This window comes from Lagenorhynchus albirostris, chromosome 7 (assembly GCF_949774975.1).
Source record: "Lagenorhynchus albirostris chromosome 7, mLagAlb1.1, whole genome shotgun sequence".
Classification (NCBI taxonomy): Eukaryota; Metazoa; Chordata; class Mammalia; order Artiodactyla; family Delphinidae; genus Lagenorhynchus; species Lagenorhynchus albirostris.
The window spans coordinates 2,767,805-2,790,038 of record NC_083101.1 but is presented as its reverse complement, the minus strand read 5'-3'; the positions used below and the strand labels follow the sequence as shown (position 1 = coordinate 2,790,038).

The following is a 22,234-nucleotide window of genomic DNA, read 5'->3' as shown; positions in this document are numbered from 1 at the left end:
CGCTGGTAGAGCCGGGTCAGTTCAGCCTCCTTTCCTTTGTCCTCAAGGTACGCAGCAAGTGGCGGCCGTGTCCTCTGTCTCCCCGGCAACCCCCTTCCAGAGCGTCCCCCCCACGGTCTCCCAGACGCCCGTCATTGCTGCCACCCCTGTGCCAACCATCACTGCAAACGTTACGTCGGCCCCTGTCCCCCCGGCTGCCGCCCCGCCCCCTCCCGCGACGCCCATCATCCCCGTGGTCCCTCCCACGCCGCCCGTTGTCAAGGTGAGCTTCCCCCGGGGCGTACGGGATGCAGGCGGGTGTGGGGCGGGCAGGAGGGCGCTCTGCCGCTTTCCCCTGGCACCGACCGCTTGTCGGGAGTTGGGCGTATGTGACTTTGGACGGGTCCCCTCCCCCGCCACGCCCGTGAGGTGGGCCGCGGTTCCTGACACCGACAAGGAGCCCGAGGCTCGGAGCGGCAGGTCACACAGCTGGTGAGGGCGGCTGCGCTTGAGCCCCAGCTTTGCCGGCCTTTGCAGGGCGTGGGCCGAGGTGGGGGGCGCAGAAAGGAGGGGGGTCCCGGCCCTCGCCGCCCGCGCTTGCGCCCGGATTGCCTTGGCGCGGGGAGGGCGGTGGCGGCCTCCGCCTGCTCCTCGAGCCCCCGTGAGTGTGCGCGCACGTCCCTCCCCCGGCTCCCTGCGGGCTTTCCACGGCCGGGCCTGGGCTCGGAGCGAGCGCTCCCCGCGAGATCCGGGGGCCAGCGAGGACGGCTGAGTCTCCTGCTCTGAGCAGGCCCCCGTGCCGGCCACTGATGTGTATCGTCTTCTCCGATTTGACCCTCACAGCGAGCGACCCTCTGGGGCAGGCAGTATTTCCCCCATCTTACAGATGAGGAAGCAGGCGCTCAGAGGGGTTAAATGGCTCCCCCAAGGTAAAACGCCACCTCCGTCGCTTTCCTCTCCCCCGTGGCCTCCACTGCCTGTACTCGGGCGGCGCCTGGCCCGGCCGCCTCACTCAGCGCCCGGCTGTCTTGGAGCATGTCCCGTCTGCCATGGCCCCATGAGCCCCCGGGCCCCGCGGCACGTGCTTGGCCTCCGTGGGCGCCCGTGAAGTGTGTGTGGGTGGCTGGCTCGTGCCCACCAGCCTGGGGGCAGCGGCTTGGCTGGGCCGGCGACTTTGGTGGCGCTCGGACAGCAGACCCCCGTGAGGCCAGCGGCCCAGGTGCGCCTGGCTCCCAGGGGCTGCTCCGCCCGCCCGAGCTGATGGGAGGGGAGCCCCCTGGGCTGGCCTCGGGGTCACAGCGACCCTGGCCACCCAGGCACGAAACACACGCTCACGCACTGGACACACCCACCAAGTGCTCGTTGGTCATTTCAGTGTTTCCTCCCCCGGTGGGAAGTAGCTCTGTGACATCTGCTGCCCTCAGGGTCAAGTCCAGCCCTGCCCAGGCACTTAGCCCCCCCGGAGTCCTTGGTCCCCAACCTCGTGCTGCTGCTTGTGTTTCCCGGCTGGGCCGCTGCCCCCGCCCCGCCCCCCGCATGCTCCTCCCGCCCCCCTCGTCCCGTGGCTGCCACTGTCCTGGGAGCGCCAGCTTTGAGGCCCGCGTCTGGGACGCCCCTCTGGCCTTTGACCAGCGGGGGTCCTCTCGCCCCTGCTGTCCCCAAGCCCCAGTCCCACTTGGTGACGGTCCCAGTCACGGTGCCACCTCGGTTGTTCGAGTCCCTGAGCCGCGGCCCAACCCCAGGCGCGGGTGGGCTGCGTGCTGCATCTCACGCCGCTCGGGGTGGTGAGCGCCCACCGTGACTGCGCGGGGCCTGGAGTCTTGGCGGGCGGGCGGGGCTCAGGGACGGCCCGGGGGTAGGTTCGGAGTCCAGCCTCACCACCGCCAGCTGTGTGACCTCGGGCCGGCAACGTGGCCCCTCTGAGCCTCGGCGTCCTGCGTGGCGCGGGGCCCCGGGAGGATGGCCGCGACCATGCATGTCCTTGCTTCGCTCGGTGCCTGGCGGCTGGTCCGCGCTCCAGGGGCGCCACCGCAGCGGCTCGGATCCCGGATCCCGGGGCTCACTGTTGTTTTGCTGTCGCAGAAGAAGGGCGTGAAGCGGAAAGCAGACACTACCACGCCCACGACGTCCGCCATCACCGCCAGCCGCAGCGAGTCACCCCCGCCGCTGGCGGACCCCAAGCAGGCCAAGGTGGTGGCACGGCGGGAGAGCGGGGGCCGCCCCATCAAGCCGCCCAAGAAGGACCTGGAGGACGGCGAGGTGCCCCAGCACGCGGGCAAGAAGGGCCGGCTCTCGGAGCACCTGCGGCACTGCGACAGCATCCTCAAGGAGATGCTGTCCAAGAAGCACGCGGCCTACGCCTGGCCCTTCTACAAGCCGGTGGACGCCGAGGCCCTGGAGCTGCACGACTACCACGACATCATCAAGCACCCGATGGACCTGAGCACCGTCAAGGTAGGTGGGTGGTGAGCCAGCCGGGCCCCCTTCCCCTGTCTGGGCGGCCCCTGGCACCTGTCGCGGTGCTGATGTCTTGTGCCGGCCCGGGGGCAACGCAGCAGGCTTGGGGCATTGCCCGGCTCCTTTGGCCTGCCCTCCAGCGGCAAACGGGGCCTCAGGGCTGGCCCGGGGCCCTGGCGTGGGTCTGGCAGGGTCAGGGAGGAAGGTGTGCTCTGCCCTGCGCTCACGGAACCGGCAGCTTCCTCGTCATCTGTTCCTCTTGAGCTGGTTTCGTCATCTCGTTCATTTTCATCCCGGCGCGTTTGCAGGTCTTTGTAATAACGTTAGGCAAGGTGGCCCTTTCCCGTGGCCCAGCCCCTCCCTGGACAGAAGTGGGCGCTGGACGGGGTGGTGGCAGAGCTGAGACCGGGAGCCCCGGCCTCCCGATTCCCGCAGCAGGGTCTCCCTGCACTGGGGGCTTCCCCCTTGGCTTTTGTGGGTTTTCCTCCGGGTCAGGCCAGTTGTGTACAAGCGGGGAAGAGCAGGTCTGGGCCAGGCAGAGATGGAGAAAATCCCCCGGCTGGCAGCGGCAGCCTCGAGGGCAGGAGACCTGGGGTCTTCCCAGAGTGCGTGCAGGAGGGGTTCCTGAGCCCCCGTCGGGCTTGGGCCCCAGCACAGCTGCCCTTCCTCGGTCTGGATCGGTCTCTGACGGTCTGAGGAACGTCCCTGGCCGTTGGACTGTTACCTGGAAAGGTAACCCCACAAAAGGGGCAGGTGGTTTCTTTGCACCGATGGGGTCTGGGCCCTGAGCCGCTGGGCTCAGTCACTCTGCCTCGTGTACCTGGACACTGCCTCGTGTATACCTGTCTGGGGCAGACTCTCTCTCCTTAATGGAAGTCTTCCTCCCCGCCAAGGGACAGGACAGACCTGGCCATCTAGGGCCGTGGTTCCCGGGGAGCTGGCCGAGTCAGGCGGGCCCGGCTGGGCTGGGTGACCGGGCAGCTTCCTCCCCTTCTCTGATCTTCGTCCTAACTGCGAGGGCAGGGCTCCGGCCTTCTCGGACTCGCTCAGTGCTGCAGTGGCCCTGCTCCTCCTGGGAGCCCAGGAGTGTCAGCTACTTTTCTTTGACTGATTTTTTTCTTTTAATTTGTGTAAGAAAGGAAGAGAGGGTCAAAAATCCAAGCAAAGCAGAGGTGGGTGGAGAGAAGACCTACCCTGGTATCGTTGCCCCCCTTTCCAGAGATCGTTCCAGCTAATGGTTTGGTTACATCTTTCTGGATTAGCTCCTGGCTCAGGCTGGCTCTTTCCAAGCAGGTTTTGACTGTGGGGCAGTGGTACTTGGGCTCCCAGATGCACCAGGAAAGTGGCCGGCTGTCAAATTAGGGCCGGAGTCTGAGAATCTTGCAGAAGTTGAGAGGGTCTCGGGTGCCCATTTCTCCTTCCTGGCTGAGCTACCCCAGCCTGGGGAGGCTGTGCAGAGGGCTGGAGCTAGGCAGCCCCAGTGCTGTTGGAAGCTCTCCGGGGGTGGGGGGGCAGAGGAGGACGGTGTGTCCTAGGCTGTAGAGGCTGCAGGTCCTGGAGTCTGACCACCACCAACCCCTCCATCGAGGCCAGGACTTTGTTAGTCTAGGTGCCGGCGAGGTAGGTGGTTAGGCTCCAGCCCACAACGTCCTGCTGCAGCACAGCATGGCCCCCAGGATGAGCGGGCACCTCATACCCCTGACACGAGGTCCCTGACTGACGAGCTCATATCTGTGTGAACCCATCAGGCGTGGGGAGCTCTCTCCCTCGAGAGCCGTTGCCCCGTCTGCCCCGATCTTAGCTGCCACATTGTGGTCCCTGGCTGGCTGCACTTCTGTCCCCACCTGCAGATCCAGTCATCCCGTGCTCCCGACGGGGCAGTGGGACGACCTGGTGCTCTGTGAAGCAGGCTAGCTAACAGGACCTGGATTCTCAAGAGAGAAAATTAAACGTCTCATTCTGAGAACTGAGTAGCCCCCTAAACTGGTAGAGAGCGACTTTTCACCAGAAGTTGCTTGCTCCCCACCGGAGCTCCTGCCAACAGGGGTGTCGGCGTGTGAAAAGTTAGCCAAAACGTAGAGCTGGGGACTTTGGTTGCGGGAGCTGGGACTTTGGGGAGCACCTTTTTCTTTCTCCCTGAGTGTCAGCCTCTCTGTGGGGTCCTGGGCCCTCCCCTCCAAGCCCTCGGGGCCACCCTTCCACCTTCTCCCTGGGCTCCCAGACGAGGTCTCGGGCTGGCGGTGGACATGCGGAGGGTCCCGAGGCACAGCGGTGCCCTCACGCCCCGTGGCTTGTGTGTTAACAGAAGAAGATGGACAGCCGTGAGTACCCAGACGCACAGGGCTTTGCAGCCGACATCCGGTTGATGTTCTCCAACTGTTACAAGTACAACCCCCCCGACCACGAGGTGGTGGCCATGGCCAGGAAGCTGCAGGTAACGCCAGGTGCTCTGTGTGGGGAGGGGCCACCTGGGCACAGGTGGGATCAGCCGCTCAGGGCAGGCACCCGGGAAAGACATGGGTGTCTGGGAGGGCATGTCTCCCGGGGGAGGGGCGGGGTGTCTGGGGACCTCGTCCACGGGCACGTTTCCCCTGAGTGGCGGCCAGGCCCCGAGCCTGCTCCCCAGGGACGTGGTGGCCAAGAGGCCAGTTTCTGCCTCCTGGGAGCTGCAGGCTCAGGTGGGCAGCGGCAAGCAGGTGGGGGCCAGCGGGTGTTCTAGCCAGGGTGGAGACGGAGAGAAGGCAGACGCCTGCTGCCCTGCACTTCACCGCGTGCCGGGGGCCCCTCGTCAGGAGCCTACTGGTGCAGCCCGTGGGCGTCGTAGCGGGGGACGGCTGTTTGTGTAGCCTGTTGCTTTCCCGACCACAAGGCGGACGGCACGTGGGAGAAGCGGGCCTGCAGGGAAGCGCAGTCTGGCCTTCAGTGGTGGGACTCTGCGTACATGCACACGGATCTCACAGGCCGAGTGTGCGCACACCCCTGTGCGTGATTATGTCAGAGCCTGGGGGCTGCCGCGGGTTTCTGTACAGGCCAGTACACCGAGCCTGTTCTTATCTCTCTTTGCCATCACGTAGCCTGTTGCTTTTGTAAATACGGGACCCAGAACGTTGTCCTGTAAGACGTTCCCAGTCCCTTGCTCAGAACCCTTTTGAAAACCCGGTACGGTAACTCGGGGGCATCCTTCGTCACCCCGGCCCCGGACGGGGCCTCGGGGAGCCTCCTTCGGGCCTCTGGGTGCCTGCCCTAACCTTCCTTACCTTCCTCCTGCCTGTGGGCCCTGGCTGCTGCGGGCTGCCCCCTCTGTGCACTGGCTCCCACTGGGGAGTGTGGTAGAGCGGTCCTGGTGGTCCCAGTACACCCAGAGGAAGCCACCGGGACCCACGGTTTCATACCAAGACCATGAAGCCGAAAGGCTCTGCAAAGCCCCGTGCTGTCGTTGCTCTGTTGATGCTGAACCTTGCGAGTAGCTCCACGAGGAGGCCAGGCGGCGCCGGCAGCAGACGGGCCGAGGGCAGCGGCTCTGATTCTGTTCCGGAAAAGGTGGTCTCTGCGGTGCGGCCACAGAGGTTGGGCATCTTGATCACCGATGCCTGTTTAGTAATTGGCTATCGATTGTGTCAAGTCAAGCTGGGTGGGGTTAGAGCCTGACGCTGCAGCAGCCTGATGTGGACCCACCCCCACCCCCTGCCGGGGGGGCCGGTTTGCCCAGAGCGGGCCAGGTCATGGCCTTGCGTAGCAGCGTACCTCTGAGATGTCTTTACCCCAGGAGGAGATTCTGGGGGACCGGGACCCAGAGTAGGTTCTTACGGGAGCCGGACGCCTGGTCGGTGGGGCTGCACCTTTTGCATGTAAACCAGGTGTGTGTGGCTTCAGGTGTCCGAGCTAGCAGAGAGAAGTCTCCCTTCGTGGCCGCTCATCCTGTCTGAAATGAACCTGGGCCGCCGGGGGTGGGGAGGGGGGATCTTTGTTGAGCGCGTGCTCCCAAGGCTGTGTAGGAGCGGGCGGTTTGGATAGGACAAGACTTTTGCCTTTTGAGCTAACTTTTGGACCCAACTCAGAACGAGATGTGATACTACAGTAACATCACAGGGGAGAGAAATGGGGAAGCCAAAGGAGCTCCCAGATGCAGTGGCTGGGGGGCCCCGGAACAGGGTCAGAGCTCAAAGGAAGGCCCTCTCACTGTCTGTCAGTAGGTGGCAGCCTTGGACCGGGATGCTGAAAAGATTTGCAAGCCGTGGACGGGAGGTCGGGTGTCTAATAAAGGAGCTCGTGTGTCAGCTCCTAAAAGGCTGTGTCTGTGGCCGTTGACTCTGCGCCCTCTGGCCCTGGACCCGCGCTCAGGGCCTGGGGAGGGAGGGGCAGAGAGCAAGCCGGGGTGGGCGGCGTGGGGGCGGCCCAGCGCCCTGGGCAGGCTGGGTCCAGTCTCCCCGACTCCCCGGGGGCTGCCCACGGGCGTCCAGGACCCAGGCGGCCCCTGCTGTCCCGCAGGACGTGTTTGAGATGCGGTTTGCCAAGATGCCGGACGAGCCGGTGGAGGCGCCCACGCTGCCCGTGCCCGCGGCCCCTGTGGTCAGCAAGGGCGTGGAGAGCAGCCGCAGCAGCGAGGAGAGCTCCACGGACTCAGGCAGCTCGGACTCGGAGGAGGAGCGGGCCACGCGGCTGGCGGAGCTGCAGGAGCAGGTGAGTGGCCGCGGCCGGGCCTTGATCTGACGTTTGCCCTGGTCACCCCCCACCCCCACCCCAAGCCACAGCCGTCCTCCACGGCGGTGTCGCTGGCAGGGCACACGGCGGAGGTGTCGGCTCCGAGGGCCCCCTCGGCAGTGCCTGCAGGCCCGACCGGGTCAGGACGTCCCTGGAGCCCTGGAGCCTCCTTCCGCTCCAGAAAGGTCTGGGAGGCACCTGCGGAAGCCGCAGCCATGGGGCTCCACGAGCCTGTCTGGCTGGGGGCGGGCACGGGCTCCGCAGCTCTGCCAGAGGTTGTCCTGCCTCGGCCTCTGGCCACCTGTGAGTCGGCCCTCCCCACCGCTTCGCGCGCCTCACGTGCAAAATGGGACCCAGAGGTGCTGGATTCCTGGGCGGGGGGCCTCCAGCAGGGAGGAGACAGTGGGGTAACAGTGACCCTGCCGGCACCCCGGTGGGGCTGGGCGTCTGAGCTGAGCCTTGTCAGGGATGATGGTGCAGGGAGCATGGCCCTGAGGTGTAGCTGTCGGGCCGGGGTCCCTCCCACGCCACGTGACGTGGCTGGCGTGTGCAAGCCTGGTGCCGTCTTGGCCCGTCCACCTGCTAGAGGCTGGGGGCTCCGTTTCCTCGCCCGTCCGGCGTGAGACTCCGCTTGGGGTCTGCTGAGGTGAGAAGCGTGTAGAGCACGTAGCACACTGGCAGCCACTTGCCGGACGAGATGAGTGTCCCCTGCCGGCACCGGACCGTTTTGACCCTGCAGAGCTGCCGTGTAACATCCCAGCAGCTGCCCACGAGTGGAAAGTCTCCTCTGTGCAGGCGTTTAAACCTCGCCCTAGAGAGTCTCCCTCATCTGGAAAACAGAAACTAGCAGGAAAACCAGGAGGCACCATTTACCGAGCCCTTCGGGTGCCACCTGCCCTGCACTTCGGGCGGGGAGACCGAGGCCCAGCGGCTCGCCCGCCGTCGCAGGGGTGGGGAGGGCCAGACGGGCTCTGTCGCCCTCCGGGACCTGTCTGGCTCCCCGGCTCCCCTCCCCGCACGGTGGCGGCAGCTCCTGGGCACCCCAGCCCCCTGCCCACGGCCCCCTTGGGCCAGCCCTGGGGAGCCCCGCTCAGCTGCCTGTCTCTTCCAGCTGAAGGCTGTGCACGAGCAGCTGGCCGCCCTGTCTCAGGCCCCAGTGAACAAGCCAAAGAGGAAGAAGGAGAAGAAGGAAAAGAAGAAGAAGGACAAGGACAAGGAGAGGCACAAGGCCAAGTCCGAGGAGGACAAGAAGGCCAAGGTGGCCCCGCCTGCCAAGCAGGCCCAGCAGAAGAAGGCTCCCGCCAAGAAGGCCAACAGCGCAACTGTGGCTGGCAGGTGGGCGCCGGCGCTCCGTGTCCTGGACACCCATGTGGCGGGAGGATGCTGGATTCGGGGCTCTGTCCTGGTGACCTGGACCCTGGGCTGTTATGGGGAGATGGGGGCAGGGGTTGGTGGCCCTCGTCGTGCCCACCTCGTGGGAAGACTGGGAGGACCAAACGAGATCTCTGCCTCGACAGCGTGGCCTCCGGAGGGCGGCGCTCAGCTCCCCGTGGGGCCGGGCTCAGTCACAGGCATGGGAGACCTCAGCATCTAGAGGCTTCGGGGACATTTTCCTGGTCTGGGCCCGGGAGTTTGCTTTGGGGGGTCTTGGCGCCGTGTCCTGGGCCCTTGGCACTCCATCCCCGCGTGGCCTGGTCGGCGGAGGGTCGGGGGTGGAGGTGCACCTTGGCACAGAGCTCCCTGGTCCCCACGGCCTTCACTCAGCCCCTGCCGTGGCCACGCGCTGCCCCGAGGACCACCTGCCGCAGATGAGCAGGGACGACATGGGGAGGTGAGGGTGGTGGGAAGGCACGACGGGCCGGGCGCCTCTCCCGGCGGGGTGGAAGGAGGGCGTCCTGGAGGAGGGGCGACGGCTGCACAGAGGGTCCGAATGGGGTTCCAGGAATCAGGAACAGCCGGCACAGAGCTGTAGAGGCCAGTGGAATGTGTTCCTCATGGGAATGAGGATAAGGGTGGGCACTGCTGAGAACAGAGGCCAGGTTGGGAAGAGGGGAGGGTTGAGGCTGCCGAGGCTGGCCGGCTCGGTTGAGGTGTTTGCAGTTCGTTCTCCAGTGAAAGTGGTCAGATCCTGGCCAGTGTGGAGGATGGATTAGCGAGAGGCAAGAATGGGAGGAAGGATGCCCTCTGGAGTTGCCGTGGTCACGCAGGCAGGAGAGGCCGGTGTGGCCATGGGGGTGGAGGTGTGTTGCTTTGAGAACTGTCTGTGAGGCAGAGTGGACAGGCCTTGGTCCCTGGACATAGGAGGAGGGGTATGCAGAGCTGGGGACTTGGGCTTTGGTAGCTGGGCGGGCAGCGGCACCATCGAGAGGGGCAGCGAGAACGGTCAGGGGTTTTCTCCCCCCTTTTGCAGGGGGAGGCAGAAATCAGGTTCCCTGTTCTGTCTCTGTCTCTGGTTTTGGTGTCTGTACAATGCTGGCCTCAAAAAGGAGTTGGGAAGTGTTCCCTTGTCTTCTGTTTTCTGGGGTAGATTTATGGCCTTGGTCTATTAATTCTTAAATGTGTGGTGGAATTCACCAGTGAAACCATCTGGGCCCGGAGTTTCACTGTTGGAAGGTTGTTAACCACGAATTCAGTCCCTTTGAACGTTCCCCACAAATTTGATATACTGTGATTTCATTTAAGTTCAAAATAATTTTTAATTCCCTTCAGGCGTCCTTTTTGACCATGGATTATTTAGAAGTGTGTTGTTTGGTTTACAGATATTTGGAGATTTTTCCAGATATTTTTCAGTTACTGACTTCTAGGGTCAGAGAACACACTTTATATGTTTTCAACATTTTAAAGTTTGTTAGGATTTTATGGCCCAGAATACGGTGTGTCTTGGTGAGTGTGCCATGTGCGCTTGAAAAGAACGTGTGTCCTCCTCCTGTTGGGTGGAGTGTTGTATAAATGTCAGTTAGAAGATTAAAAAAAAATCTAAAAAAGATACAAATGAACTTATTTACAAAACAGAAACAGACTCACAGAGAGAGAGAGCAAAGTTATGAGAGAGCAAAGTTATGGTTACCAAGGGGGACGGGGGTGGGGGGGGAGGGGAGGGATAGTGGGAGTTTGGGGTTGACACGGACACACTGCTACATTTACAACAGATAACCAACAAGGATCTCCAGTAGAGCACGGGGAACTCTGCTTAATATTCTGTAATAACCTAAATGGGAAAATAATTTGAAAAAGAATAGATATATGTATATAAAAAAAAAAACCTTAAACCCCAAACAGACAAAAACATGTCAATTAATAAGTTAATTCGGTTGATGGTGGTGTTGGCATCGTCTCTGTTCTGCTGATTTGTTCTATTAATTACCGAGAAAGAATCGTTGAATTCTGCAAGTGAAGTTGCAGGTTTTCCTATTTCCTTTCAGTTCCATGAGCTTTTGTTTATATATTTTGAAGCTTGGTTTTAGATGCACACACGTGTAGGACTGTGATGGTCAGTTGACTCTTTTATCATTATACAGTATTCCTCTTTTTCCTGGTAGCATTCCTTTTTCTGAAGTCTACTTTGTCTGAAATTGTTACAGCCATTGCGGTTTTCTTTTGATTAGTATTTACACGGAATATTTTCCCCCCATCTTTTTACTTTTAACCTACCTCTGTCGTTAATATTTCAAGGGGGGTTGTGTAGATTAGATAGCATATAAATTGGGTCTTGGTTCTTACCCAATCTGAGCACCCCTTTCTTTTAATTGGTCTGTTTAGACCATTTATATTTAATGTAATTGTGGATACAATTTGGTTTCCACCTACCATTCCATTATTTTCTGTCTGTCCCTGCTGTTTATTCCTCTGTCCCCCTTCCTGCCTTCTTCTGGGTTATTTGAATACGGAGATGAGTTTGACCTGTCGTGCTTGAGATGCCTGTGGGGCATTGAGGGGAGCTGACCACCACGGTTGTTTCCTGGCCAAGGCCTCCCTAGGCCGGTAGCAGCCTCTGCTCTGACCTCTGGAGCAGGGTCTTCCGTGTCCCTGGAGATGTATGTGCGTCTCCAGGCAGTCGCCCGGCTTCTCTGTCTGGGGGTTGGGCTGCTCCTTGGTAAGAGAGCCTGGTCCTGGAGAGGAAGAGGGCTGGCGGGCAAGGGGTCGGGGTCTGGGGGGGGGCGGTGGGGGGAACTCGGGGTTGTGGGGCAGGGGCTGGGCGGGGTAGGGGGCTCCAGGGATGGGGACGGGGGGCTCCACGCCATGATGCTCCTTGCCTTCTGCCTCAGACAGCCGAAGAAGGGCGGCAAGCAGGCGTCGGCCTCCTATGACTCGGAGGAGGAGGAGGAGGGGCTGCCCATGAGCTACGATGAGAAGCGCCAGCTCAGCCTGGACATCAACCGGCTGCCGGGGGAGAAGCTGGGCCGCGTGGTGCACATCATCCAGTCGCGGGAGCCCTCGCTCAGGGACTCCAACCCCGACGAGATAGAGATTGACTTTGAGACGCTAAAACCCACCACTTTGCGGGAGCTAGAGAGATACGTCAAGTCTTGTTTACAGAAAAAGCAAAGGAAGCCATTCTGTAAGTCGTCGGGACGGCGTGCCTTGCTGCCGCCCCTGCCCATCACCCCTTCGGTCCCGGAGCAGACAGCCAGGCAGCCCCGGGGGTGGGAGTGGGAGTGGGTCGCACGCTGCCAGGCTCCTCGCCCCTCTTCTGCCTTGTGCCCTGAGGATGCAGGGACACAGCTTCCGTCTGCTCAGCTGGGGGCGGGGCTTAGCTGAGACCAGCTGCGGCCCCACCCCAGCCGGAGCCCTTCTTCCCCTGCTCCCGGGCAGGTGGGCAGCACTTGTGTGCCTCATCCTTCCCCAGAGCAGGCAGGACCCCTGGGTCGGTCCCCAGCCCCATTCGTTCAAATGCTGGCTAAGGCCCTCACCACAAGCCTTCTTGAGGCTCCGTTTGGGGCCTGGGCTGCAGGCGACCTGTGGATGGTTCCCTGCCTGGGCAGACCAGTTCCCTTTGCCTGGGGTGGAGGTCCAGAGGCCTCCCAGGACGGACGATTGCACTGGCTCAGGCTCACCCTGGAAGTCGATGACTTCACTGGACGGGAACGAGTCGCTGCCTGGGTTGTTGGGTCCTGGGGAGTGAGAGGAAGGGCAGGAGGCCCCAGGCCGCCCCACGGTGGCAGGAGAACAGGGCAGCCGCCCGGCCCTGAGGAACAGCACCCAGGGTGCACCTGCTGCTGTGTGTGGCCCCCTCGGGCTGCGTGGTCCTCCCTCGCTCTGAGGGGGGAAGCTGCCTTCTCCTGGATGGAGCATGGCGTGACCCCTGCAGTCACGGCACGTTTGCCCCTCGGTAAGTCGCCTGTGGACTCAGGTGCTCGCGCAGGCATGCCAGGAGGTGGAGTTGGCTCCAGGGCGGAGTCTGGGCCTCACTGAGGCCGAGGGAGAGCCTCGGCCGTGGCGTGGCGAAGGAAAACCATGAGTTGGGGGGTCAGGGCCTCAAGCCGCAGTCCTGCCCCTCCCCCGGGGGCGCCGCCGTCGGTGCAGCTGTCTGCAGTGGGGGTGGTCTGTCCCAGCCCAGAGTTGTGTGGCAGTTGCAGAGCCTCGCGTGTGGCGGGGCCTCCGTACGTGCGGGCTGCCCCTGGGGCCGCCCGCCCTTCCCCGCCTGTGGCCTCAGCTCCCGTGCTCTTCCACAGCCACGAGCGGGAAGAAGCAGGCGGCCAAGTCGAAGGAGGAGTTGGCTCAGGAGAAGAAGAAGGAGCTCGAGAGGCGGCTGCAGGATGTCAGCGGGCAGCTGGGCAACAGCAAGAAGCCTGCCAAGAGAGGTACCCGTGGCCCTCGCGCTGCTCCGCCGGGGGCAGAGGGCAGTGGGAGGGAGCGGGCAGCTGACCTGGGTCTGCGCCTGTGGCTCCACCTCGTAACGAGCTGCGTTTCCCTGGAGGAGGCTGTTGACCCCCCGAAACCCTGATTTCCTTATCTGCAAACTGGGACCAGAGCCCGGCCCTGCAGGGAGGCTGAGCACATGACAGGCGTGTGTGAAAGCGCCGCTTTGCAGAGCCCCTGGGAGACGGCCCTTTGGAAGGGCGCAGCTGTGGTCTTGGGGGGCTGGACCCCGTGACTTGGGAGGGACTGAGGTCCTACCCTGCAGCTTCAGTGGGTCCTGGCCCCCAGCAGTGGGCTTTCTGGCTGCTCTCAGACAGGAACACTAGTTCCCAGCCAGTTAGCCAGTATCACAGGTGGAGGGGGAGGGTCTGACTTCCAGCCCCAGGCCCTCAGCTCTGTGGACTCGGGGTCTTATTTTAGGCGAGCAGGTGATTTGATTCCTTGCCTCCTTTCCCCGGGGCCTGTAAGAAAAGGCAAATACCTTTGTCCTGGCCCCAGGGACAGTGGGGCCCAGGTGGCGGTCAGATTCTAGGTCCAGTCTTGGTCATGCAGTGGCCAGGTGCCACAGCCTTGCCTGGCCCCCTTGCCCAGTGCCAAGCTGGGGCTCGGAGCCCTGCTCGCTCCCACTGATGGCTGAGAGGCCCCCCTTGCGTTAGCCCTGGGGAGGGCGTGGTTACTGCTCAGCGCGTGTGACTGTGGAACCTTCATGTGGCCGGCCACGTCCCCGCACGTCCCATCAGTTTCTCGTAGTAGATTGCCTTTTCTCCCAGCCTCTAAGTGTATTTAGATGTGTTGATCTCTGAGCCGTTTCTGCTCACACTTCCGACACCAAACGTGTGAGTTTTTCTCACGCCCGTTCTCCAGCTCCCACACGAGCAGGGTGTCCAGCAGTTGAGCTCCGTGCTGACGCTGTCTGCTCGGTTAGGGGCTCAGCGCCCCGCCTCTAAGACGCCAGGTGCACGTCCCAAGCCTCCCGTGCCTTTGACTGACGGGCTGTAAATCGGGGATTTCCCACAACCCCCTCCTCAGGTTTGAAAATTGGCTAGGACGGCTCACAGAACTCAGGAATATGAGTGAAACCCCTTGTGGTTTGTTATAAAGGACACAACTCAGGGACAGCCAGGTGGACGAGCGGCACAGGGCAGGGAGTGGGGGCGTGGGGTCTCCAGGCCTGTCCAGCCACCACCCTCCCAGCAGCTGGAGGCCCCCTGAACCGGGGGTTCTCTCTGGAGCACAGTCTCCAGTCCCCGCCCCTCCTCAGCCATGGAGGGGGGGGGAGCTGAAAGTCCCCGCCCCTGGTCACATGGTCTTCCTGGTGAGCAGCCCTGGGCTGTGTGGCCCTGGGGGGGCCCCCCGCCCCGAGTCACTCGTGAGCGTAAACTCAGGTGGGAGCTGAAGGGGCTCCTTAGCAGTAAAAGATGTTCCTGCCACTAGGGAGATTACAGGGGATTTAGGAGCTCTGTGCTGGAAACAGGGTACGAGCACCAGACGCATTTCTTACACCATCACAACCTCGTTAACGCGTTGCTGCATTTCAACAAAATCTCTTAACGTTTATCACGTGACCGGGTCAGGATCCGGGTGGGTCGGGGCATGTGGGGGGGGCGGGGGAGGCACGGACGGGCTCACGAGGAGGGAGGGGCGGCCGGCGCGTGGGGGGCGCACCCCTCACCCGCGCGTCTCCCCCAGAGAAGTCAGGCTCCGCGCCCTCGGGAGGGCCCTCCCGGCTCAGCAGCAGCAGCTCGTCTGAGTCCGGGAGCAGCAGCTCCAGCGGATCCAGCTCCGACAGCAGCGACTCGGAATAAACTCTGGGCTCTCACGGGACGGAACAAAACCAGTGGACGTCGCCCACGCCGAAACTCTGCAGTGTTCCCTTCTATGGTTAATATACTATTTTCGTTCCATGGTGTGCAGGTTCTCTTTTTAATTCAGTGTTATGGTATCTTCCAGTTTTGGCTTTAATAGGTCAAAGATCTTTCCGTGTGTGTCCATTAGACTTTATGAGAAGCTGTGAATCTGCATAACGCCTTTCCTTCGTAACTGAATTCAGTCTCTTGGAGATGACAACTTCAAACGCTAACCTGATGACCGTAGAAAAACACGTAAGGTGTGATCCGGAGGTTCATGCAAAATCCCTTTTCTTAACGCCCGACCCGGTCTGTAGCTCCAGCGAGAATTTCTCCAAAGGAGATGTCTCGGAAATGGTACCGTATGTGAAAGCTGCCAGCTTTGCGAACAGGCGTTTGTCTTTGTCTTTGTGGGCCTGGGCTCTGACCCGCACGTCCGAGGGGGTCACCTCTTTCTGCAGGGGCTGAGGACAGCCATGCCTGCCCCTGCCGTGAGGGCCAGGGCTGGGCCCAAGCGGGGAGGTGTCATCGTCACTGCAGCCAGAGCTCCCACGGGTGGCGGACCGGCGAGGGTGGGCGTGGAAGGGAGCCGAGTTTTTCTGATCTCTGTGACGTTGGGAGCTCCCGGGAGGGAACACGGTGGCTGCATGTGCAACGCGTGGGTTCCCAAACACTGAAACTTTTACCTCAACTTAAAAAAAAAAAAAGAAAAAAAAAAAGAAGAAAAGAGTAAAAAAAAAAAAAAATACAGGAGACTTTTTTGTAAGGTTCAGCAGTTTTCTACGAAAGGCCAGCCCCCACGTGCGTCCCCAGCCCGGCCGCTGCCACGCACTCCGGAACCATTGTCCCAGTTTCATGTATATATGAATACTTTATTTATTAAGATCATTGGTCATTTTTTTTTAAAAAAAAAGGAAAGAAAAACAAAACTGTAAAAGAAACACATTAAAAAAAAAAAAAGTGGCAGAGACGCAGGCCTTTTAAATGGTTTGAAGGGGAGCCCCAGACCCTGCTGGCCAGCGGGCCTCTCACCTCCAGGTGCTACAGCCTGCTGTCCCCGTCCCGGTGCTCAATCACGTCTGTGTGCGCTTGCTCTCCTCTCGGGGCTGCTGGGGGTTTTGTTCTTGTTCTTTTCCATGTGTGTATGAAATTTGGAGACTTACAGGTGTAGACGACTTCCAGCTGCAGCACATTCTGATTTTTTATTTCGTTTGTTTAGTTCTTTTGTATTCACTTCTGGTCTCTCTTAGGACTGTTTTAAAAGACTTCAATTTAGGGAACCCCAGTTATATAATATAAACTTTGTAATCTGAGAGAAGAAAAATGTATAGTAAATCTAAGTCTTGATTTTTAACTTTCTATTGTAAAAAATAATAATAATAATATACAGAGTTTAACAGAAGGTTATGTTTTGGTTTTGTTTTCTCCAGAGGCTGCCATACGGCCTTTGAGTGCAGGGATGCCCCGTCCACACTGCCTGCCTACGCTCTGACCATTGTGGCTTTGGCCAGGAATGCAAGGGCCCCCGGATGGGGCACCCCTCACCCCCCACCTCCAGGAGAGGGGCGTGGCCCCCGCTGCCCCACGCGGTCTTCCAGCCGCCAGCAGTGGCGGCACGGGGCTCCCTGCTCACGCATTTTCCAGTTAGCACAGAAGTGACCGCGATAGTCTCTCTCCCCGTGAGACCTTACTGAGGGGGGTGCTGGGGGTGGAGCCGCGGGTGGCCTGGCCTCTTGTCTGGTGGCGAGTTCTTTCTGCCAGCACTTCTGGATGGATCGGGAGACTAGTCGTCGGTATCCTAACGGGCGGTGGTTTCTAAAAATCCTAAAGTCGACTTGGATGCCACTAAGGCTTATGGCTAGAGGACACCTCTGATGGGTATAGACTCTGATGAGGCGATGGGTGGTGGATTGCCATTTTTCTGACCGCTGGCGATTCTGACCTTTGGGTGAGTTTTGAGCCAGTCTGTTCAAGTTTTTTCATTAAGTTTTGTTTGTAATAAAAATATAAATGAATTTTAGACTTGCCATTTTTTGAAGCTGCCCTGTTTTTCAAAGGTGTTTTCTAAGCAGATCTTTAACGGAGTAAGCAGCCTATGGCTTGAAGGAACTGCGACAGGACGGAAGGCCCTGAAGCAGGACCTCATGGGCAGGATGCACGCACTGAGTAACAGACCCCAGCTGGGGGGCCTGGAGGTGCCGGGGGCGCCCGTGGGGCGCCCCTCCAGCCGCGAGCGAGCGGGGAGGGTCACCTGCGCCAGCCACTCAGCGGGGGCCATCGGGCCCTAGAGCTGAGCACAGCGGGAGCATTTCCTTACCTGCTGGTTCCGTGTTGGGAGAGATGTGGAGTCTCAGGCCACCTGTGCTCCTTTCCTCTGAAAGATCTGCTGGCTTTGACGCTGCCGGAGGGCTTAGTCCGTGCTGAGCGGTTGTAGTTCATTGGCTTTTTTAAGGCTTTCTGTCCAGACTTCAAAACTGATTTCAGAGTTTTGGGGGGACCCTCTCCACCCCCTCACCGCCCCCCCGCCCGAGGTCAGCCTGTGGGTGTTCGCCATTTCCATTTCTCTGCGTTGGGCAAGCGGAGTTCCAGTGCCGAGAACTGGAGGGCAGCCTGTCGAGGCTTAGGGCCTGTGTCCGGTGGGTTGGCCTCGTGCAGGGCACGGAAATGGCTGTGAAACGGTCCTCGTGATCCCTGGGGGTCGAGGGGGCGGCTTGGGCTGTTAGCTGAACTCCAGAGACGCTTGCTCACTCATCTTGCTTACAAACTGTTAAGATACGTTTTTCTTCTGTGTTTGTTTTTTGGTTTTTGTTCTTTTGCAACATTCACATCTTTTACAGTTTGGGGGGGGGGGAACACCGCCCACGATAAAAGATTTGTTACACCTGGTGTAGCGCTGTTCCCTAATACTGGCATAACACTTCCAGGAGGTTTTTCTTTTATATTTAAAATGTTACTTTTCTGTATGATGTGCATGCAAGTTTACCGTAACTTTTCTTAAACTTTTTAGTGCCGTTTCTAGTATATTCCTGTAAATGTCAGTTACTGAAAATGAGTCCAGTGTAAGTAGTTTTAGCTTGTTTATTGCAATGCTGGCCTCAACACAACAGAATAAAAGTGGTAGAAAGTACTCTTTGATGTTTCTGGTAATCATGGACCCTTCTCCTGGGGCATTTGTTTTGTTTTCATAATAAAAGAAAAAAAAAAGAGGTGCCTCATCCTGTGCTTTCTGGGCTCCCGGCTCTCCCCTTGCTGGCGTGTGACGACGGGGGGAGTCCCTCGTTTTGACATCCCGTAGCTCCCGGCAGGAATACCCAAAGCATCCCAGAGGGTCTTAAAGAGCTCAGTGGCTCTGGTCCACAGCCTGGGTGGGGTGGCTCCGGGATTTAGGGAGCGTCTTTTGTCACCTTTTCAGGTCGGCAGCTCTGTGGATGGGCCGCCCCCCTCCATGACCCACAGGTTCGGTCGCCTCGGTTCCCGCCTGCTCGGTCATCCATCCTCTGTCCCCGCTGTGCCCTCAGTCTGCACTGAGGTGCTTTCCGGGACCAGAGGCATCAAACGCTCGTCCGCTGGCCCAACGGACGTTTCCAGGAAACCACGTCGAGACGTCGTGCGCGCTGAGGTTTCGTCCACAGTGGAGGCGGCAGCAAGGAATGAAGGAGGTATCGAGACAAATGCCAAGTCCTGATGCCGTTTTCCAAACAGTCACAGCTGTTGGGGCCGAGCCTTGCAGTGACGTCCCGGGAGAAGGCTCTGCCCGAGTCCAGGCCCGAGGCCCCCCTCCCCTGTATTCCCTTGCCCCCCGTCACCCAGACCGAGCTCCCCGAGGACGGGGACTGAGCACGTCCGCCGCGGCATCCCCAGCCCCAGCTGGGAGGGCCAGCCGCCCAGGCGTCCCCAGGGCGGACGTGGCCTCCCCGCTCGCTAAGCAGCTTAGTGCTAGCTGTGTGCGAGCGGCCCAGGGCACGTCGGTCACCTGCACACCCGACCAGTGCAGTCGGCGGCCGTGGCCCGTGCTTGCTTTCCCGGCCACCGCCTCTGTGCTTGCGGCTGAGCCAACCACGGCCCGTTTGTAGGTTAGTCTGAGGGGCAGCGAGCGTGCAGCACAGAGGCACTCCAGCTAAGTCAGAAGTTCGCCGCCTTCCCAAACTGAACTGAAGTCGAAGGAGCGCAGAGATGCCGACAAGGCCTGGCTACTGGGGAGTTCCAGTGTCAGGGCGCCTGGACGGGCGAGCCTCTACTGCAGAGTCCTTCCTGACTGTGTCCACGAGACAGGCTTCCCTCTTTGCCTCGGGGAGGTGCTTAAGGAAATCTGCCTTCCAGCCTCCCCACCTGAGGCAGTAAGCCAGCCAAGGCTCCCTGTGCAAGGACCAGGCCTCTGGCTGGACACGTGACGTCGGGGGAGAGCAGTCCGACCCAGCAGCTCCCTTCTGGTTGCTGTCTGCTAAGCAGCTTGCACGCCTGCACGAGGAGCCACGCAAGGGGAAGCCCAGGACGCGCCGTGTGCATGGACAGCCAGAAGGTCTCTGCCCACCTGTGGGCTCACGGGAGCGCTGCCAGCAGGCCGTTGGAAGCGTGACGTAATCGCCCCGTCTGTACAGCTGAGCAAAACGTCACAGAACCAGGTGTTGCGTGGTGCGGGACGCCGCCTCCAGAACCTCGGCACACGCGCGCGCCGAGCTGCTGACAGCCGCTGCCTCTCGGGAGGGCGCTTCGTGCGTTTCTGCACTGGGGTTTTTAGCAATCGTTAGATGTTACTGTTGTAAAAAAAAAAAAAAAAAAAAAAACCTGAAAGCCAAGTTAGGATATTAGGAGCAAACAGATCAAAATAAGGAGTGAGGAAGGAAGGCGGCTCCTAAAGGAGATTTATTTAGAAAAGAAAACTCAGCTTTGACAAAAGACACATCCACGTTTGCCTCGCCACACAGACCTTACTTACAGCAGATCCTTTAAAAATGACTCAAAAAGCTGCCCACACAGGTGGGCCGAGGCTGCTTGTGTGTGGCCACGGCCCACGCACATCAAACACTGCAGGTGGCCGGGAGGTGCAGCCTCGGAGTCGAGGCTGAACTACTGTCCGCCGAGGACCTGCCTATTTCAGCCCTGTGATTAAATTTGAAATCACTGTCAGCAACTTTTGTGTAACTTGATAATTTGGGGGTTTCCTTAATGTTTTGGGGATGCCTTTGCCCCACAAACCTCCAGCATCAGGAAGCTAGTGTAGGAGCCGTCACAGTGCCTCACACGCAGTGATCATTTTGGTTACTAGACTCAAAACTCAAGTGCCACAAAGTCCCTGCTGAAATGCTGCTGCCGATGACCATTTAGGGTGACTCCGTCTTGGTCCCGCACATCGTGGTCCCGCACGTGGATCTGCGACCCGACATGATGCCAATTCCTTCACCTTTTTCTAGATCTGACCCACTCTTTACCAGGCAGAAGGGAAACCTAAAGGACAGCCTGTAAGAATGTGAAGAGGTGGTCCGTAACCGGGGTGTCCCTCCCGCTTGACTTATTCGGAAGCATGACCAAAACAGCATCTGGCCGGGCCCCGGACCTGGCCTGTGCCTACAGCGCCTGCAAGATCAGCATGGAGTCCAGGAGCCCAGTCCACCCATCAGCCCGACTGCGAATGGGCCGGGGCGCCATCTCTGGGATTTTGGGGTTCTTCTACCACAGCTCAACCTTCACGTTCACTGTTCAGGATCTCCCAGTAAGGACTAGGGATCAGCAAGGCGGCTGGGTGCCTGGGCTCAGGCTTTCACACCAGAATTACATAACAGAGCAAAACTTGGATTGCCCCGTGTCCCGGGAGACGTCCAGCTTGTTTTTGTCCCGGACGAGGATGGCCTCATTTCCGTACTGTGAGTACCACGTGCTTCGGCTCCTGCTTAGGTACGTCCCGGGCGGCACAGATGCCAACTTCTGCTGCTGCTGTTGCCAGATGAGCAGGGAGGTGTCCCGGTACCGGAGCCGGGCGTAGCCTTCGGACAGGGCTTTCTCTGCCAGCGGGACGCGGCCGCTCATCACTGGCCGGAACCTCCCCTCTCCTGGGCTCCTGCGCAGGAGGCCTCTGAGCCCGTGCTTTGCGCTAAATGCACTAATGAAGCGGTATTTCAGCTGCTGGGTTTTGAGGATTCCTTCTTTAACCTACTGGTACAAATGAGAAATGCAGGCCATTTACAGGCAACACCCTTGTGAGGGTTCTCTGCGAGGAAACTTGAGAGGCACCTCCGAGCATTCTGAAAAGACACTTAAGAACCATACGTGAGTCGGCAAGCAGGTCAGCAGTGCCCTGGCCGCAGCGTTTCCTGGTGACGGCTGTGTGCACTGTATTAGGCGTGCAGTTGACAAGGGACGAGGCGCCCACCGCAGGGGGGACTTGGGTCTGCAGCGATTCTGACACCACGACGTGGACCACTAAATTTGCAAAGGTATACCTGGTGTCCCGAAAGAAAGGACATTGTACAACTAGACAGAACCTGACAGCAGCTCCTGTAACTGCCCGCTCACGATCTGTGCTCGGGTCGGCTTTCAGCACAGCAGAGGCGTTCCGATCCCTGCCAGGGATTTGGAACCAGCATTTGTTCAGTGCTCCTTATCTGGCTAGTCTCCAGCTCCTCTCCAAGGTGATGCTACAAAGAAATGAACATGCTGTCAGGTGTTGGGGAGAAAAGGGCCCCAGCAGAAATGGCAGGTTATGTGGCACAGAATCCTCCTTAACTCTTGGCATCAGAGCGTTAAACCAAGCTACCGATCGACACATTCCAGGATTTCAGTTGCTCTCTAGTGACGCGGTGATCCTGGGTTTAAGAGGTAGACCTGTGCCTCACCCTAGTTCTTTTGTTAACTAAGGGGACGATCCTGGGGAAGCCACTTGTTGGAGCGTTAGTGTCTAGATCTGCGAAATAAGTCCTAAGAGCTTGACGGGGCACAGAAGTGACCTGCCCATGCTGGGGACGCTGGTACTCACCCAGCCAGCAGCGCCTTCTTTCTGCGCCAAGCATCAGGGAGGCCCCTGGACCAGAAAGAAAAATGACGTCAGGTGAAAACCAAACGGGAGCATCCACAACACCCCCGCCCCACGCCGCCCCTGCCCATGCTTTCCCAGCCATGCAAGTTCGCTTTTCCTTCTGTGTGGCCCGCGCCCCCATCGGCCTGCCCAGTCATCACTGCCGGCTGCCGCTGAGCCCCCAACGCCCGGCCCGGCCCGCACCCAGGGCGCGTCCCCATTGCCTCCCCGGCATCCCGGGTCCCGCCTGGCCCGGCCCGCGCCCAGCGTCCCCCTACCGCCCCCCGCCCCGTCACCTGACCCGCGCCCCCCGTCGTCGCCGCCCCGGCCGCCCGCGCCGTGGGGCCTCGGCGGCGAGCGGGTCGCGGGGCCGGGCGCCTCG

The 22,234-nt window shown here is 60.1% G+C and overlaps 2 protein-coding genes across 4 annotated transcripts in view; one reads left to right on the top strand and one right to left on the bottom strand.

Moving 5' to 3' along the window:
* The window catches only part of BRD3 (bromodomain containing 3), a 33,181-nt gene extending 16,936 nt beyond the window's left edge, over nt 1-16,245 (top strand). The window contains exons 5-12 of the mRNA XM_060153929.1: nt 48-262; nt 2,062-2,433; nt 4,742-4,870; nt 6,925-7,116; nt 8,249-8,472; nt 11,403-11,695; nt 12,810-12,938; nt 14,686-16,245. Coding sequence (XP_060009912.1) covers nt 48-262; nt 2,062-2,433; nt 4,742-4,870; nt 6,925-7,116; nt 8,249-8,472; nt 11,403-11,695; nt 12,810-12,938; nt 14,686-14,801 — 1,670 coding nt within the window. The 3' untranslated portion in view covers nt 14,802-16,245. The remainder of the gene's footprint in view (nt 1-47; nt 263-2,061; nt 2,434-4,741; nt 4,871-6,924; nt 7,117-8,248; nt 8,473-11,402; nt 11,696-12,809; nt 12,939-14,685) is intronic.
* Nucleotides 16,246-17,903: 1,658 nt separating this feature from the next.
* BRD3OS (BRD3 opposite strand) lies at nt 17,904-22,234 on the bottom strand. Of its 3 annotated transcripts, none has more exons than XM_060153930.1 (3): nt 22,149-22,234; nt 21,814-21,858; nt 17,904-21,475 (listed from the first exon to the last, which is right to left on the bottom strand). In XM_060153930.1, exon 3 carries the CDS (start codon nt 20,865-20,867, stop codon nt 20,613-20,615), a length of 255 nt encoding a protein of 84 aa, XP_060009913.1. In that variant the 5' UTR covers nt 20,868-21,475; nt 21,814-21,858; nt 22,149-22,234; the 3' UTR covers nt 17,904-20,612. The 3 variants fall into 3 exon arrangements, with proteins under 3 accessions (XP_060009913.1, XP_060009914.1, XP_060009915.1); XM_060153931.1 differs by having other exon boundaries at nt 22,154-22,220; XM_060153932.1 differs by lacking the exon at nt 22,149-22,234 and having other exon boundaries at nt 17,904-21,093; nt 21,281-21,475; nt 21,814-22,085.

Coding starts and splice junctions, on each gene's coding strand:
- BRD3OS (XM_060153930.1), bottom strand. CDS start 20,867: ATGAGCGGCCGCGTCCCGCTGGCAGAGAAAGCCCTGTCCGAAGGCTAC.